We start from the raw sequence: 18,245 nt of genomic DNA on the forward strand, positions 1-18,245 counted from the left end.
TTCAGCTGTACAGAAAGGAGGAAAAAGTCAAATTTTCTGTAACTTCTTCAATACTGTATTTATTTAATGAGAAAAATTACAGGACCCACAATTTTAATTTTACTACAGGAAAACACTGTTTTATAAATAAAAATAAATAAATTTGGTTCTCTTGCGAAATTCTTTGTCAACTAAGCGCACACAGGAAGACAAATTCCATTTTTTTTCTTTTTCTTTTACTTCACTTGTCTTGATCATACTTTGCTCACAAACACTTTTTTTGTAAAAAATAAATAAATTTGGTTCTCTTGCGAAATTCTTTGTCATCTGACTCACACAGGAAGACAAATTTCATTTTTTTCTTTCACTTCACTTGTCTTGATCATATTTTTGTCACACTATATTTCCGACAACTCAATGGATCCTTATGCTTTTGGTTTCTTTCGCTTTGGGTGAAAAGTGATTTCTTATATAGAGGTCAGTTCACAGATGTAACTGATTCACACACAAATTGCATATCCCGCGACAGCATAATATTTACGAACACAAGCTCAAACAACAATCGTCGCCAAAAACGTTCTCTGGTGGTGCAGTTGCTCAAGTGTTCCACATGACATTACCGTTAATGTAAACTCTTTTTTTTATGAGTCAAGTGTACGTAAATTGACCCGAACATCAGAATTCTCAATAAATAATTACATTTATTGGTCAGTGCAGATCCCAGATAGAGCCCACACATGTATGTGGGTATGATGATTTATGTGTGACGCTAGGAAACTTTTTATTACTCAACATTGCCACCACAAAAGTCTACAAAACCAATCCACTCCCACACGGCCCACCCAATAAAAAACCGTTTTTGAGGGAATCTCTCTCTCTCCTCGTATCTTCTCTCTGGATTCATTAGAAAGGATTCAACAATCTCTCCTCTCTGGTAGGCAAACCCACCAAGGAACACCTCTCTCTCTCTCTCTCTCTCTCTCTCTCTCATGGGTGCGGCAGGGAAGGAGGAGGAAAAGCAGGCGCTGATATTCACCTACGGGACGTTAAAAAAGGGATTCTCAAACCACGGCCTCCTGGAAAACATGTTCGCCACCGGGGACGCCTCCTACCTAGGCCGGTACACAACCCTCGACGAGTTCCCCCTCCTATGTGGGCCCTTCAAGGTCCCTTTCCTCCTCAACTTCCCGGGCTCCGGCCACCGCGTCTCGGGGGAGCTTTACGCCGTCTCACCGGCGGCGCTCGCCTGTATGGACGAATTGGAAGGGACTACTAAAGGCCACTACGAGCGGCTCCCCGTGAAGGTGGAGCCCGTTGGCGGAGGAGGGGAGGAGAAGGCGGTAATGCGGGTGGAGGCGTATTACGCGCATAGGAGTTACGCGGAGGAGATGTGGAGGAGGGGCGGCGGAGGAGAGGAGGGGAATGGGGGAGCATTTTTCGGGAGTTACACGGAGAAAGAGGCGGAAGGATATGTGAAGCGCGCAGATAGGCCTCAGCGCATATCCTTCTTGGACCAAATTCGACTCTTTATATCTTCCCCGTCTTCCTCTTCTTCCCCGGCCAACGCCTCCAATTCATATAACACTGATTAGACACATCTGTTTCGTTCTTTGTCTCTCCTTACTAGAATGAACTGATCCCAAAAAGGATTGAACTCCGGTCCAATCTCCCGCAGCAATAATCTCTTGTAGTTTGAGCTTTTGTAAGTCCTTTCTGAACTTGAAATGATATGCCAAATCGTTTCGTAAAAAATCAGTTTGATCGGACATAGTTTGAATCATTCTATATGTGTTGTTATATCAGATTTGGGCCATCTTAGGGGATAAGGGTGCCAAAGCAGTAATTTGGCACGGAAGATGGCTATTCCCATTTCTCCCCATCCAAGGCATTTTATTTTTTGCATTGAAAAAATGATACGAGTATAATCAATTGATCTTAATTTGAGATTGTGCCAAAATAACGCCAAATCAGTGCAGAAACATCACCAAGTTTTAAATTTTTTTGACACCAAATAGCTAAAAATGGGTTTGGCAAAGTCATTATCACACAAATGGTTGACTTCATCTTACAACCATTATTTTCTGTGCAAAGCATCTCTCAATAATCCTGATACCCCGAAGACATTCAGACTTTAATAGTAACATACAACTATACAAGTAGCTTGTCAACTCATTCAAATTGAACGATACAAGTCAAAAAAGGCGACTTTTCCGAAAGAAAAAAGAGAGTCAAAACAAGGCCTTGAATGTGCCAATTTCGGCTCGTCTACAACCTTACAATTTTTGTGCAGTTCTATCATATTGATGGGCGGTAAAATGAAAACTACCCGTAGCCTCAAGCCATCTCAAAACATGAGGAACTATATAAACGCACAGACTCGTGAGCCAAGAGTCTAAGAAGCAATTCATGTGATCGATCTTTCTAATTTTCTCGAATTTTAGATGTAGTATACCTAAATATAGGTTCCCTACTATACAACACCACCCTTGATGGCATTAAACACAGCTTCTGCATCCACCATCACCCGCATGCATGAAACTGGGCAAATGAATGAGAACGTGACTAGTAAACAAAAACGGGATGAGATATCCAGACCTTATTTATCAGGGCACTCCTTGTATTCCACCAGTTGTTGTGACCTGCAACGGTATAAATTGATTCTAAGTGGCAATGCAATGACATAATGAGACTTATGGAAAATTTGTCATGATTCTTCAACATATATCGTCTTGTGAGTGACGACCCGGAGGAGCATGTGAGAGCTTAAACTATGCATTGGTAGGTCTAAAGTCATACAAGTGTTTAGCTCTTACAATCATACAATTTGGATGGGTTTGGAAGGGCACATAAAGGAGAATTTATTCAACAAACGATGTCAATTTGCACAAACTTTTAGAAAGCGGGCTCCTTTAGGAAGCCCCAATGACCAAGCCTCACATGAATTTTGAGCATTACATCTTCTTCCCCAGATCATGCATTTACAAAGCTTTCCAACGTTTTATTTGCTAGCAAATAAGCAAAAAATCACTAGTGTGGACAATTACAGTGCAGCGAACATAATAGCCTTTCTGGTAAAAATGGAACATTGCCAAGAAAATGAGTCCGGCTGCTCAATCAAAATCCAGACAAATACAAAAATGAGGAACCTTCTCAGTCACTCAAGTATAACAAAGCCCACTGAATAGTATCGAATATCTGCATTACTGTCTAGGATTTGAAATTCTTTTTGATCAACTTTAAATAGTCAGAAATTTACCAAATTGATGTGTGACCCAAACCAAGCCCGTTGCAGGTAAGAATCATGCCTTTAAACCTGGTTAGATACTCCTGTGTTGCAGTGGCAAGACATCCGCAATAGTCAACACCCATCATAAAATAACTCAAAAACTAAATTGGAATGAGACAAAAGCCACAAAGGTCGACAAAACTAGCCTAATGACAAAATGGAAGTTCTTACAGGTAAAGTGTACTTGTTAATCTCATAGTTTCCAGTTATATCATAGTCCAGTCGCTTGGCAGGGTCACTTAACACTGCAAAAGAACCATACACTATCAAAGCTATATGTATTATGGTGATATACTTGAAGGAAAGTGAAGATGCATGTGTTACAAAGTCCAAAGCCAACGAGAAAAGAGGATTGTGAAAAGTTTCTGCTATTTCGTGATGGTGATTACTGATTAGCAAAGTTAATCAGAAAAGCATATTCTACCTCTAGAGACTAGTAGAGTGGCCAAAGTTCCACACAATCGCATCCAGTTGACTGTGTCCTCCTCCAACCTACTGGAACCCCTATCCGTGATGCCATCCTTGCTACAGTCCAATCCAGTCTATCCCAAGCTACCGAGTGGAATTTTATTGCTATCCTTGATTTGGTTCCACGTTCAAAGGATACGGTTTTAATCAAATGGTGTCCTCCTCCTACCAGCTGTTATAAGTTAAATACTGATGGCTCATGTAAGAAAGATGCAAGCATAGCATCTGGTGGTGGTTTGATCAGGGACATGCATGGAAACTGGATCATAGGTTTTTGCAGAACAATGAGACCAATGCAGAGTTTGGAGGCTGAGTTATGGGCTCTCCGTGACGGATTACAACTAGCATTGGACAGGAAAATTACTCTAATTTATGTTGAAATGGATGCTCTTGCCGCTGTCCAATTGATCATGGGAGTTGATCGACCCCGACACTTCCTAAGTAATATTGTTCATGATTGCAGATTCTTGATGAGGAAGCTAGGAGTGGAGAAGATTGACCATATATATCGAGAAGGAAACAAATGTGCTGATGCTCTAGCCAACATGGCTTCTAATCCTGTTTTAGATTTTCGTATTTTAGATATTGCTCCGGTTTTTATTAATTCGCAACTACACGATGATGCTTATGGGGTTTCATACCCAAGACTCTTGTATGTTTCCTAATTTTATCTAATGCACCTGGTTTACCAAAAAAAAAAAATAATAATGAGTGGCCAAAGTATGCTTGTATACATAACTGGCATACATTGATGAACAACAGCTTGATGAAGAAACTCAACATACCAAAAAAAAACCATACCAAAGCAAACAAAGCCTTAAGTTCCTATCAATTGGGGTCGGTTGCATGAATCCGGCTTTTTCCATTAAGATCTATCGAGGGCATTGTGTTCCATGAAATTCAAAAAACTTAGATCCTTTAGAACTACCATCTCTAATGTCAATTTTGGTCTACCCCATCCCTTAGTGCTACCCTCAAATGTAACCATATCAGTCCTCCTAACTATCGCATCAATAAGCAATTAGAAACCCTAGTACTAAAGAGCACGAAATGCCAACTTCAGATCTATTAACTGATCTCAAAACCCCAACATCTAACTTGATAATCTCGAACTCTAAGGTGCGTATACCCCATAATCTAGCCACCGAGCTGAACATGGGGTAAGAGCTAAGATGTCTTATAGAAACATCACAAGCATGGTGTAAGACATGCTTGTCAAACACAACTGCACAATGATTACCAGTGTAAGCCTCATTGATCTGTTGAAACTTTGCGGTAACAGCCTTGTCACCTTTGTGTTTGTCAGGATGCCACATCTGATATATATCAATATAATGGAATTCGTTTCAATATCCTATTAAGTTGAATAAAAAAAACATAAAACATCTTTAATGATCTATTACAAAGATACTAACCAGTGCAAGCCTCCTGTAATTTAATCTGATCTTCTCATCAGTTGCGTCATAATCTACCTCCAAAACTTTGTAATGATCCTGATAAAGAATTTACCCTCAGATATCCATCTGAAAAGACCTAATAATCAAATCAAATGAAATACATCCCACTAACCCGAAAAAGAAGGGATTGGTAAATCCCAGGGTTTAGGACACAAAGATGTAAATATGCCATCAAACCCAATGATGCACGAAGTTTCACAAGCACACAACCAGAAATCTATATTTACACTGTGATGTCCAGTCTCGTCGATTTCACAAGCCATGATCTGAATAATTGGGAAATGTAGGAGGTCTGCCACTTGACAGTATGAGCTACTTGTAAACAAACAGTCATACCTTTCATTTTCAAATAGGAAATTTTAAGTATCTTTGCACACTCGCTTCTTTTTCTTAATATTTCTTACTAGTGCTTTTGTGCACAAAGATTTTCCCTTGTTTAATCAGAAACACAAGTCCCTTGAACCATTGCTTCCTTTTCCTACTTCCTCATTTGAGACACTTTAACAAGAAGAAATCCCAAATGAGCACTAATAAACATGCAAACAAGAATAATCCTTGATCAGCAGTATAGAATCAATGAATGCCGGCTATAATATGAAATAAAGATCCTTAACCATAAGTTACCCCAAGGATGATGGAACACTCATAAGATGGAAGGATTATTTAAATAGCAGGCTGCCACGTTTTTCATATCCATGTGAGAATGGAGTGCCACTCAACCTCAACACTACCATTGGTCAAAGTAAAAGCGAAGTATTAATTAGTGAAGCTGTTTATAAAAGACATGAGAAGGGCTGGGGTTGCAGCAGCGCTAAGGTTCCATCATTTTGAAACCAAGATCACTGTTTAGAACAGTCTTTCGGCATGCAGAGGTTAGGCTGCATATGCAGTACACTGACAAACTGATGGTCATAATTCCTTTGCCTGGATTCTTCCATTCCCCCAATACACCACCCATTATGACATGGTCTACAGCACGACTACACGAGATATGTCCCACCAAGTACTCGAATTAGACACTCAGATCCTCTGATGTTCAACAATATTTTTTGATAATAAAGAAAACCTCTAACAGTTTCCACGGACGTAAGACAGACTTGCCCTTTTCTCCTAAATCCACCATTCCATATCAACTAAATTCATCGGTAATAACATAAGTCTACAAGACAACATACAGTATGTTCAAATCACACCCATACCTAACCTTGGGTGCTTATCCGTGTATAATAAACTTAAAAGTTTAGGAAGATCTGACACCTACGTATACACCCACGTCCAATATTTGTACCCCAATCCATCTCGCATCATTCCAATTCTATGCACAACCATCCAACACACTGTTCCACAATCTCTAAACTTATGAACTTACACCTCCACTATCCACAATGACTAAACTTATGAACTTACACCTGGATTCTTTCCATTTCCCCAATGCACCACTGGTTATAACAAGGATTACAGCACAACTACACGAGGTAAGTCCCACCACATACTCAAATTAGACACTCAGATCATCTGATGTTCAATTCAAAGATGCCCAAATTCAAAAAGAAAACCTCGAACCTTTTCCATGGACAGAAGACAGACTTCCCCACTTTTCTCCTACATCCACCATTCAATATCAACTACATTCATCGGTAATAACATCACACTACAGGACGACATATATTATTTTCAGGTATCTCCCATGCCTAACTTTGGGTGCATCTCCCCATATAGTAATCTCAACAGTTCGGGATGATCTGACACCTAGGCATGCACTCAAACCCGAATCCATCTCACATCAGTTCAAATTCTAACACCATAACATAACTTCTCAGAATATTCCGAAACCATCCCGTACACTCTCCATTATCCACAATTACTAAATTCATTAACTAATAAATCAGAAAGTTAATTCGGAGTTTTAAGTTCTGTTCTTTCCAACACTTCCAGTTACCATCAAAACACAGGGGCAAAACAAACTAAGCATTAGACATAAAGCAGAATAACAAGTGGGTAAACCCTAGAACCACAGATGTGCAATTAACCTACAATTACGCGCAAGAAAAGGGGAAAAAGAACAATACCCGGAAATGCAGAAGAGTAAAGAACAATTGCGAGGAAGTAAAGGCAGTACCTTGTAGGAACTTGTCTCCTCATTCCCTTCCATACATCTACGCATATGTATCTACACTGCGTTGAAGTACAACAGAAACGGATTTTTGGCGCAGTACTTCGTCTAATTGATGATTGAAACATGCAGATTGCAGAGGGCGAGAAAAAAATAAGCAAATTAATGATACCCAGATGATCCGTTTGATATACAGTAAAATCTTTACCAAAACCGACAGGGAAATCAAATGAGGGGTTGAATATATTTGAAATTTTTTTTTTTTTTTTTGGGAATTTGTAGGTGGAGGTATTTTGTAGTGTTTGAAAGGGGTGGAGGGATTTTGGAATTTTCAAGGAGAGGAAAAATCCGCGACTGTATTGATTTCACCACATTCCTCTCCTGTCTTTATTTTTCTTTCGTAAATTTTTTTTTAATCAATTCATCTTTTGTGTTTTGTTTTTCTTTTTATTTGGGTGTTACTGTTTATCCCCAAGGATCTCCACCTGCGGCGCACGTTTTTGTTATTTTAAATCTTTTGGAAAACGCGAATTGGAATTCCGCCAATATGATTAGGTAATGACTTTTAGGTAGCGGATCATCAATCCATGTTTTGTTGAAGAAGAAATAATCGTCATATATATGAACCGTTCAATAATGCAATCAATGGTTCGGATCTGCTCAAAGATTTTTTGCTGGAAAAATTAAATTCTTCGTACGAAGAGTTATTAAGCAGATCTAAATTATTGATTTTCTTAATGTATGATTCAGATTTGGACTATTTCCTTCGGTCTGAAAGTTGAGCTGCAAAATATCCGATCCCTTACTTTAATACTCACCTTTTTATCATATGTATTTTTTTTCTCATTTTTCTATTTATACGAACGTATAATCGGGTCTTGCTATGTGAGAACATATAATAGGGTCTTTTTCTTATTTTCTCCATTGTCATTTTTCACACATAAAGGGGTACCCATCATTAGGAAAAATCTAGAGAGGTGTTGACGAATGTTACCTTAATCAAATGCAGATATACTTTTTCTATCCCAAATTGTTGGTCCCCTATGAAAAGACATGCAATTTTGATACCAAAAAATAAAATACTTCCGTGCATAATTTTTAAAATTTCTTTGCATCATATTAAAGAGTTCATGAAGTACTTTAATTTGGTATAAAGAAACTTAAAAAAATGATGCTTGAAAATACTTTATTTTTTGATCCAAAAATTGCATAACTTTTCGTGGGGACAAGCAATTTGAGACGGAGAGAGTAGTAGACAATAAGATTTTAATACCACCTCCCTTGAATATTTTGCTTTCTAACCTTTGTGATAAAACAATTAGATAAAGGTAATTGATTTTCACACTTCTTCTTTTTTATAACCACCCTTTTCGTCCTCTTGTGATGTGAATTCAGAAAATTAACCCTTCCTTTGCATACTCCTTCACAAACGGAAAGATAACATTGAAAATTCGCATCATGAGAAGACAAAAAAGGAAGTGCGGCTATAAAAAAAAAAAAAAAATGTGTGAAAATCACTACCCATAGATCAAACAGTAATAGTGTATCAAATATAAATTGCTTTTGTGTGTTTTTTAGCTGCAAAATTACAAATAAAAACTTCAATTTATATAGGAGTAATTTTTCTTGTGCCGTGCGAGAAGGGGTAAAAGTTTGATAAGCTTAATTCAGGATGCAAGGCCCAAGATTTGAATACAAGACATTAGGAAAGAAGCATGAGGCACTTTGCAGTTGATCCAGGCCAACAATTTGGGGCCTTGTATGTAATTTTTTTGCCAAAATCGGGGCAAAAATGAGATTACCTCCTGGGCCTTCCCTAAAGTCAGCCCTGGGTCATTTTTTTGGGTGCAGGGAAAATTAACTAGCATTAATGGTGAATACGAAAGTATACGAGTCCAGGATAGGAAACCTTCTGGGCATCTGCCCTTAATTGAGCAGACAATAACCAGGCATAACAACTATAAAATGGTGAAAACCGAAATCTTTTTGGAAGCCTAAACTGGCCAAGTGATATCCACACAAGCGTTTTCTTCAGGATAACTATGTTTCACTTCCAAGACTTCCAACCTCCGCAAAAGGTACCTGCAATCATTTAATAAAGCACTGTATTGGTGTGTGTCTTCATACTAGTGTTTTTGCCATGAACCCAACCCAAATGTTTGTGAGCATTCTCGAACTAAAAATATTTCGCTGTGATAGATGTAATAATGTATGCCCCTTAATATTAATTTTTCCTGTAATTTTTGGCCTCTTAATCTTCTTCCCCATTGATATATATATATATATACACACACACACACACACACACCACGGATCCAATGAGGAGGATATGCGAAAGAAATATCCGTATCTTTTCCTAATACAAGGTAAGTAAAGTTTGAGGACAAACTTCTATAAGTGGGGAGGGTGTAATACCCCTAATCTTTAATTATATTTTAAGTTAATTATGTGATGTGTTTTGGGCTTAATTTGCTAGCTAATGAAATTGGAGCATAAGTTGGCATATGGCACACATACACTCAATAATTTTTCCTAAGCCTAGCAAGACAAATTAGGGGGTTCTACATTCTTCTTTTATTTGAAGGAGAAAAAGAAGGGAAAATTAGGAGAAACCTAGGGTTTGATCTTGCTTGACTTTGACATGTTCTTCACACTTGAATTTATATTTCTTGACTTGAATATCATGCTCTACTTGCTGAATTCATGCTCTAGATGTTGGTTTAAGTTGAATTGGAGTTTTGGGGTTGAACTCTTAAAAAACTCAAGAACCTAACTTGAAATTCTTTGGATTGGATGTTTAAACTTGTTTTGGTGCATGAATTTGATGTTTTTGGAGTAACTCTTCTATATCTATGAGTTGAGCATGATTAGTGAGGTTTTGATGTGAGTTAGAAGTAGTTTGGAAGGGTCTAAGGGCTGAAAATCACAGGAAGAACAAGAGGTGATTTTCTGGAAATCTGCTGAATTGAGAAACCTAGAATCTGTCCTGATTTTGGAGAATTTTTTTCGAGGCAGTTCCTAAACTCCAAAAATTATGAAATTTTTATTGAGAGTTCCTCTATGAGTCTTTTGTCTATGGTAAAAATTTCGGGATCATATTCGAAGTATTAAATTCTGCAGAAATTCGTAACCTAGCAGCGCGCAGTTTCGGACTGTGCTGATTGGACAGACACGTGTTGGGGAAACGGCTATAATTTTGAGCTCGAGCGACGAAATAGCAAACCGTTTTCTGATTTTGAAACTAGATTCATAGACCTAAAAAAATGCATGAAGATTGTGTCTTAGTTATTCCCGTGCAAAATCATATTTTAGGTTAAAGGTTATGGAACTGCAGATTCTGTGACTAATTTCTTAAGGCTAGCTATCTAATTTCATATTCTTACCATAGGACCTTATGTTCATTAAAAATAGGCTTGTTTGACATCTTCTAATCATGTTTTGTTGCCTAATTGTCTTAGGAGGTTCAGGTGACACGTGGATACGAGGTAAGTGATTAATACCCAGAACACATGGTTTGTTATAAGCTTTTCACTTCAATGATGTTTTATACTTTGATATGAACTCCATGGAATAATATCAATGAAAGGTGGACATGTTTTATATCAATTAATGGCATCCTCCCACGTTCCAGCTTGCTAGGGGACACGTGCTAAAAGGCTAGCAAGACATGGCTATTATATCGGATAACGAGAGACGTCTTAACTTATCCACTACCGGGGACGCCTGGTAGACATGAAATGATTAGAGGATGTGCATTACTATGCTATGTTGCTATGAAATGTGATTCGATTTTAAATGGTTTTATCATTGACCATGGAAAGCATGTGAATTGCGTATTAATCATTCATGCGAGCTTTGGCTTATGAGTTTTTTTTCCACCTTTCAGGCAACGGTGAATAGAGTGGTGACGTGCAGTCTTCTTTTGGTCGCGCTAAGTAGATGTGGACTTGTAGATAGGGAGTTGTTCTTGGTGATCATTTTTGCATGTAAATACGCACAGCTCTGGGTGGTTTGCAATGTAGAGATCCTTACAAAGACTTCTAGTTTTGGCATATGTAACAAATTGGAATTTGCTTTCGCTTGTCGTTAATTGAGTCCTTTTAGTCATTTGCTAATGAGATGTTTGACTTCGATATGGCCTTAGTGATCAAATCACTGGCGCTTTGTTGTGACTAGAGCCTTAGGGGCGGGCTAGGGTCATGACAATACGAAAGTATACGAGTCTAGGATATGAAATCCTTTGGGCATCCACCCTTAATTGAGCAGACAAGAACCGGGCATAACAACTAAATGGTGAAAACCGAAATCTTTTTGGAAGCCTAAACTAGCCAAGTGATATCCACACAAGCGTTTCCTTCGGAATAACTATGTTTCACTTCCAAGATTTTTAACATCGGCAAAAGGTACCTGCAATCATTTAACAAAGCACTGTATTGGTGTGTGTCTTCATACTAGTGTTTTTCCCATGAACCCAACCCAAATGTTTGTGAGCATTCTCGAACTAAAAATATTTCACAGTGATAGATGTATGCCCCTTAATGTTAATTTTTCCTGTAATTTTTGGCCTTTTAACCTTCTTCCCCACTGATATATAAATATATATATATATACACACACACGCAACTATAGGACAATGCACTATTGAATTGGAGTGTGTTTTGGTGGAGTATTTCGATCAAGATATCATTATCCAGATTCGAACGGTTCATTTTTATGAAGTTTCCCTAGCACCTTATACGGAATAATCACGTTCGTTGGACATACATACATATACATATATATATACACACACACACCTACATGATCAAGATAAATTAATCTTACAGAATCATACTTCCCATTCATTTTCATTCATTTTTTTCTACAAGCACGTGGTTCTGATTATGTAACTACCAATATCGACCAACCTTAAACAAACAAGGTGCTCAACAAGCTGTATAAAATGAACGATTCGGATCATAATGATGATATCTCAAAAGGCTACACCAAAGCACTACGTAATGCACGATGCACTGCCATAACCCAGGTCCGAAAAGTAGACCTACATACAACTATTTGAATCAAAATTGTCTAAATATTGAGCAATTAAGTAGTTTTGCCTTTACAAATTCCAAAATAATTCTTACCGATATCGGGTTTAGCTGATTTTTTACAGGATTCCATAAAAAAATATTTTAAAAATAATGAACGGTTCAAAATCATCTCTGTGGGATCCAAGGTACGTAGATCCCACAAAACCCATATGTGCATAGTATGTACATGCTCATATGTACCCATAGCTTTTTCTTTCTCTCTCTTGTTCACTTGTAGCATATAGTTATGCTACAGTTAGTGTAGCAGCTAATGTTGGCTATTGCCAACTCAGCTTTTAATAACACCATTAAAGTGCAAAAATGTCAAAAATGTTCACGAACTGACCCAAGTCAAGTAGTTCTAAGCAAACTAAGCCCTTAAATGTCGCGAACTAGAGATGCCCTAAGAATACCATCTTTTTACTTTAATAACAAACTATAAGTTGTTCCAGTTAGACAGAAGTTGACATTCATATTTACCACACAAAAAAAGGTTGACATCCATACAAAATATCAGGGTCCAAACCTCAAGTAACAATTAAAAAAAGAAAGAAAAGGAAGGTTCAATCTTAACCCTAGTGGTTCTTGTTCTTGCCTGAGACTTAAAGGTTTGCTTCCATTTAAGATTTCACGTTCGATTTTTCATGCCAATAACTCTTGGAGCCACACCATCCACACACGTAAAAGTGTAAAAAGATTGTGGGATGACTAGTAGGACTTAATTCGAGGCGCGTCCATGAGCTAGCCCGAGACAGTAGTCATAAAAAATAAAAACATGGATCTCTCTATGTGCATATGGGCCACCTAAAATATTTCCGCTTGACCAAAAAAAATAAGGAAATGATCGATATTGGCATTCCAAAAATTGATGGAAACGCTCCAAAAAATAAATGAAAATGGCTATGAAAATACACTAATTTTAAAGTGTCTACGTTTAATTTTTAAAGTGTCAATATCGTTTTCCAAAAAATATGGGCCACCTAAAATATTACTCCGTAATAATAAGGTCAAGATCAAGGGATAGAAACAGTAAAACCTTATCTTCCCGGCAACTCAATACTCTCTCCCCTCTGGGTGAACACCGGACACCAGGAGCAAGTGAGTGCCGTATCGTGATTTCACTGCCACTCTGTTAAAATCCAAAAAACATCTTCCTCTACGCCATGTCTCTGGCCACCTCAAAGACCATAAAATGCAAAGGTATGTTATCTTTTCTTTTTCTTTTTTTCTCTTTTCCCTAATTGGTTAGAACTTAGAAGAGAACAAATAACAGATATCGAATGCGTTGCAGCGGCAGTGTCGTGGGGTGTCGGGGAAGCACTGAAGGTGGAAGAGATACGAGTGGATCCCCCGAAAGCTTCTGAAGTTAGGATTAAGATGCTGTGCGCAAGCCTCTGCCACACTGACATCCTTTGCTGCAATGGCATTCCTTTCGTCAGTACCTCCTCCTCCTTCTTGCTCTTCCACACACACAGTTGATCGATTTCTTGTAGTTGTATGTGCTGATAAGTCTCTCTATCTTACCATAATCCTTTCTGTTTCTTTCCTGTTTTTCAGCCCATCTTCCCCCGAATTCCTGGTCATGAAGGTGTTGGGTACTCTCTCTCTCTCTCTCTCTCTCTCTCTCTCTCTCTCTCTCTCTCTCTCTCGATTGCATGACTGACCTGCGTTTGACATAATTTGGAATGGGTGGGGTGGTGCAGGATGGTGGAGAGTGTTGGGGAAGGAGTGACGGAGGTGAAAGGAGGAGACATAGTGATACCAACCTACGTAGGGGAATGCGGCAAGTGTGACAACTGTCAATCGGGAAAGTCAAATCTATGTCATACCTACCCGTTGAAAGTCGACGGGCTAATGCCTGATGGAACATCCAGGATGTCAACCAGCAGTGGGACGAGAATCTATCACCACTTCACATGCTCCACTTTGTCCGAGTACATTGTCATTGACGCCAACTACATTGTCAAGTTCGATCCCAGGATCCCTCTCCACCATGCCAGCTTCATGTCCTGTGGCTATTCCACCGGCTTCGGCTCCACATGGAGGGAAGTCCAAGTTCATAAGGGATCCTCTGTCGCTGTAATCGGCATCGGTGCTGTTGGGCTTGGGGTAAAAACACAAGCTACTTCCCTACCTATATGTGTGTGGTTGTGTTACATCTACCTAAGATCAACTAAATGTAAACAAACAATACATGTCCATGTGCATCGGAGAATGCATACATTGCTTCAGTTAAAATCATTGTTCACATGAATTGCGATCGAAGAAAACAGCAAGATTTTTCTAACTTACGTCCTTATCTCGATGAACATTGATGTAACACATGCTTTTGTTTTTTCTAAATCTACATTAAGACCCCACGCAAATGTCTTCATGTCTCTTCTCTATGAGAGAACAATAAGTGTCTCTTCCCAACAGGTACATCTCTTTCCAATGGACATACCAATTCCTAATGGAAAGACGCGTTCACCACTACTTGTGACTCATAAGTATTAAATACACGAGCTATATATCTAACATAAGCCATAGTGGGCAACACAAATAAAATGAACAATGCTGGAAAAGAGAAAAAGTAAAGGCAGGAAAGGAAGATATAAAGTTGAGGAACTAAGTAATGAGCATGAATGAATTGAGTGCAGGTAATAGAGGGAGCTCGGACACAAGGGGCAGCCAGGATAATTGGGGTGGACGTAAACGAGAAGAAACGAACAAAAGGGGAGGTGTTTGGAATGACTGACTTCATAAACCCAAGCAAGGATTCTGATAGACGTATTTCAGAATTGGTCAATGAGCTGACTGGTGGTCTTGGCGTCGACTACTGCTTTGAGTGCACAGGAATTGCATCCTTGCTCAACGAGGCCATTGAATCCTCAAAAGCAGTAAGCAAGAAGTGGTTTCACATTCCACAAATGACTTCCTTTTCCAAACGAATGTACTTTGTATAGGGCTAATATTCAGAAGTTTGATATATGCTCTTAGACCATCGCTTCACACCATTGAAAGCATATCACACGCATGTGGTTGGACTAAACACAGCGTCACAATCGCGCAAGCTGCTCTTGCACTATAGGGCTGATATACATATACACCCACCTATATATGAATCTATGTATATATCAAGGGATTTCTTATCCCAGTGGGCATAAAGCTCTACAGCTCATCCTACTATGTTGCGTGAACGGTTGTTACAAAGGGCAAGCCAATACAGATATCCTACTTATATATTTTGTGCAATATTTTTGGGTAGGAATCTCACTCTTAATTTAAATGCTGAAGTATCAAAGCAATCTTCCTATTTTTCTTAATGCTTTACGGTTTTGGTGTGAACTTCAGGGGATAGGTTCGGCAGTATTGATTGGTGCAGGAAATGACACAAGCGGACAGATCAACTTCCATTCCCTTTTGCTTGGTAAGACAGTCAAGGGTTCCATCTTTGGCGGGATTAGACCCAAATCAGACCTTCCCATCATATTTGACAAATGCTTAAACAAGGTATGTTTCTATTTCTCTCATCACGTGTTATCAACTTGTGTTCTAATCCTAGACACATCACTGGGACAAATACCATGATTTTCTTCAACCTTGTAGAATTCCGGGTTGATTCCAGCTACATAATAGGAGAGAAAATAAGTGTGCAGAAAACTGTTCAATGTTGCGTGTCCCCCACTCTCCAATAATATGGAGCGGATACCATGATTTACGCATTAAGATTTAATTGTTTTTCGTGCTATTCCCATAATACTAGCTTCTAAGTCCCCCTTCAAAGGTAAATTTCCACCTCTGGGCATTACTGCCAAATAAACGAAGCTGGTTCCTAATATACGCTTGGCAGAACGAATTTTGGCACTAACACTGTTAGGTAGGCCAGAATTTATGGAATCAGCCATAAGTATAATCAAAGTCGATCAATTGTACGTCAAGGCATGGGGATCAAGGACTCGGATACTTCTATCACTAGTTTAAAAAGTGGAAAATCAAAATTTTCAAACCTCCAGGCATGGGATCAAGGACTCAAATACTTTAATGTCTCAGTTTTTGCCTTTGTGCTATGCTGTCTATCAATATTAAAGTCAAATATGTGTCGATAATAGGTAAAAAAATAAAGGACCTAACAAGGTGTTTATAACAGGAACTCCATCTCGAGGAGCTTTTGACTCACGAAGTTTCATTGGACGAAATAAACAAAGCATTGAAGCTAATGAAGCAGCCAGACTGCGTCAAGGTTATCGTCAAGTACTGAGCACCCATTCCCACCCCTCGGCACCGTTAATTGCATTAATAAGAAGGCGTTTATCTTGTTTTTAGAGTTGCAACCAATAATTATTGTACACGTGACATTGACAATGATTCTGTAACATTAGGAATCTTCAGGTTGGTTTCTGTGTTTATTTGGGTGAATGAGGATTCCATTAAAAGAACAATCTTACAAATACAAGGCAGGAGAACCATCCAAACAAACAAATCAGCTGAGATGCTTAAACAAAAATCCCAGAGGGATTTGCCAAAGGCTACATATTATTGAATGAAGGGGGGTTTGTTTACCGGAAGAGAATTGAAAACTTCGAGTACGAACATCAAAATAAATCTTCTCTGGGAGAGAGGAAGGGGGTCTATAGTTTCTTGGAAGACTATATAGTTTCTTTCTTACTGTATATAAAAGACCATGGTAGCCCAAGCGAGCTTCCTAATTGTGTAAGGATTTACCACTGAATTTTCCAATAAGCCAAGAGACCTCAGCACCCCAGTCCCCAGCTATGCAAATCCTTAGAAGTACCACTTAGGTAGCACACTTGCTTCCATATATGCCTAGAGTAGTTGCTTTCATTTACATTATTTTGAGTTTGAAAATGTGAAATGAACTTTTTAAGAAAGATTTTGTGGAATGCCCCTTCTTATTTTTGAATTAGAAGTGGCAAAATAAGTACTTATTTTTTAAGAAGGTTTCCGGAACGGAGCCTAACATTGGTCAACTACAAATGAAAGTTGCCTGAAACTCTGATGAATAAACCCATTTTTCTAACAAAGGTATCAATCAGTGATGATGTTTGCAAAATACATAAAAAAAAAAGGTATCAATCAGTGATGATGTTTGCAAAATACATAAAAAGGGCTGGGGTTTCTGCAACGCCAAGGTTCCTTCATTTTGAAACCAAGGTCACCGGTTTAAAACACTCTTTCTGCATGCAGGAGGTAAGGCTGCATACAATTACTTCACCTAGATTCTTCCATTCTCCCGATGCACCCCCGGTTATGACAAGGATTACAGCACGACCGCATGAGATAAGTCCATCACATACTTAGATTAGACATCGGATAGTTCAATGTTCAACAATACTTTAGAAGATGCTCAAATTCGAAAAGAAAAGCTCGAACCTTTTCCATGGACGGAAGACAAACTTCCCCCCTTTTCTCCTAAACCCATCATTCACTATCAACCACATTCATCGGCAGGGCCAGCCCAAAGGATTTGAATGCCCAGGCCAGCCCAAGAGATTTGAATGCCCAAGGCTAAATTGTAGGGTAGTGCCCGACATATTTTTAGAATTAAACAACAATGATAGAAATATTTCTTTATATAACTACTTTAGACTATATAATGCATGTTAATTGCTTTGTCACTAGCGGCCAAAGTGGTTAGCTTGAATTCTACTTGAACTGACAGTTACAATAACATTATTTTCAAAAGAAAAAGTTGCCCAGAAGATCCGAACTCAGACACTCCATACGAACTAAAATCAACTTACCACTGAGCTAGCAAAGACATTTGTGTTATAATACGAACAAATAATATATATACTAATTTATAAATAATATTGGAGTGCCCTTAAAATTTGATATTTTTTGGGTGCCTAAGGCCCAGGCTTCTTGGG

General features: G+C 38.6%; 3 protein-coding genes across 4 annotated transcripts; 2 read left to right on the top strand and 1 right to left on the bottom strand.

Moving 5' to 3' along the window:
* The first annotated feature begins 799 nt into the window (after window positions 1–799).
* Window positions 800–1,576, top strand: LOC131319976 (putative gamma-glutamylcyclotransferase At3g02910). The gene has a single exon (XM_058350469.1). The coding sequence runs from the start codon at window positions 969–971 to the stop codon at window positions 1,569–1,571; it is 603 nt and encodes a 200-aa protein (XP_058206452.1). The 5' UTR covers window positions 800–968; the 3' UTR covers window positions 1,572–1,576.
* Window positions 1,577–2,092: 516 nt separating this feature from the next.
* On the bottom strand, window positions 2,093–7,735 carry LOC131319977 (uncharacterized). Of its 2 annotated transcripts, XM_058350471.1 has the most exons (7): window positions 7,310–7,735; window positions 5,149–5,226; window positions 4,974–5,049; window positions 3,437–3,510; window positions 3,236–3,306; window positions 2,573–2,618; window positions 2,093–2,501 (listed from the first exon to the last, which is right to left on the bottom strand). In XM_058350471.1, the coding sequence occupies exons 1-6, from the start codon at window positions 7,352–7,354 to the stop codon at window positions 2,576–2,578; spliced, it is 387 nt and encodes a 128-aa protein (XP_058206454.1). In that variant the 5' UTR covers window positions 7,355–7,735; the 3' UTR covers window positions 2,093–2,501; window positions 2,573–2,575. The 2 variants fall into 2 exon arrangements, with proteins under 2 accessions (XP_058206454.1, XP_058206453.1); XM_058350470.1 differs by having other exon boundaries at window positions 2,093–2,618; window positions 7,310–7,732.
* A 5,669-nt stretch (window positions 7,736–13,404) lies between these two features.
* LOC131319978 (8-hydroxygeraniol oxidoreductase-like) lies at window positions 13,405–16,761 on the top strand. Its single transcript, XM_058350473.1, has 7 exons — window positions 13,405–13,575; window positions 13,667–13,809; window positions 13,933–13,970; window positions 14,079–14,484; window positions 15,015–15,254; window positions 15,709–15,867; window positions 16,505–16,761. Exons 1-7 carry the CDS (start codon window positions 13,539–13,541, stop codon window positions 16,613–16,615), a joined length of 1,134 nt encoding a protein of 377 aa, XP_058206456.1. The 5' UTR covers window positions 13,405–13,538; the 3' UTR covers window positions 16,616–16,761.
* The last annotated feature ends 1,484 nt before the right edge of the window (window positions 16,762–18,245 follow it).

This window comes from Rhododendron vialii, chromosome 3a (assembly GCF_030253575.1).
Source record: "Rhododendron vialii isolate Sample 1 chromosome 3a, ASM3025357v1".
NCBI lineage: Eukaryota > Viridiplantae > Streptophyta > Magnoliopsida > Ericales > Ericaceae > Rhododendron > Rhododendron vialii.

Excerpts from the sequence above, each read along its gene's own strand:
- LOC131319976 (XM_058350469.1), top strand. The coding sequence starts at position 969 with ATGGGTGCGGCAGGGAAGGAGGAGGAAAAGCAGGCGCTGATATTCACC.
- LOC131319977 (XM_058350471.1), bottom strand. The coding sequence starts at position 7,354 with ATGCGTAGATGTATGGAAGGGAATGAGGAGACAAGTTCCTACAAG. Across the intron at positions 5,050-5,148 it reads ATTACAGGAGGCTTGCACTG|ATGTGGCATCCTGACAAACA; the intron begins GTTAGTATCTTT and ends GATATATATCAG. Across the intron at positions 2,619-3,235 it reads TTGGGTCACACATCAATTTG|GTCACAACAACTGGTGGAAT; the intron begins GTAAATTTCTGA and ends ATACCGTTGCAG.
- LOC131319978 (XM_058350473.1), top strand. The coding sequence starts at position 13,539 with ATGTCTCTGGCCACCTCAAAGACCATAAAATGCAAAG. Across the intron at positions 13,576-13,666 it reads AAAGACCATAAAATGCAAAG|CGGCAGTGTCGTGGGGTGTC; the intron begins GTATGTTATCTT and ends AATGCGTTGCAG. Across the intron at positions 15,868-16,504 it reads TTGACAAATGCTTAAACAAG|GAACTCCATCTCGAGGAGCT; the intron begins GTATGTTTCTAT and ends TGTTTATAACAG.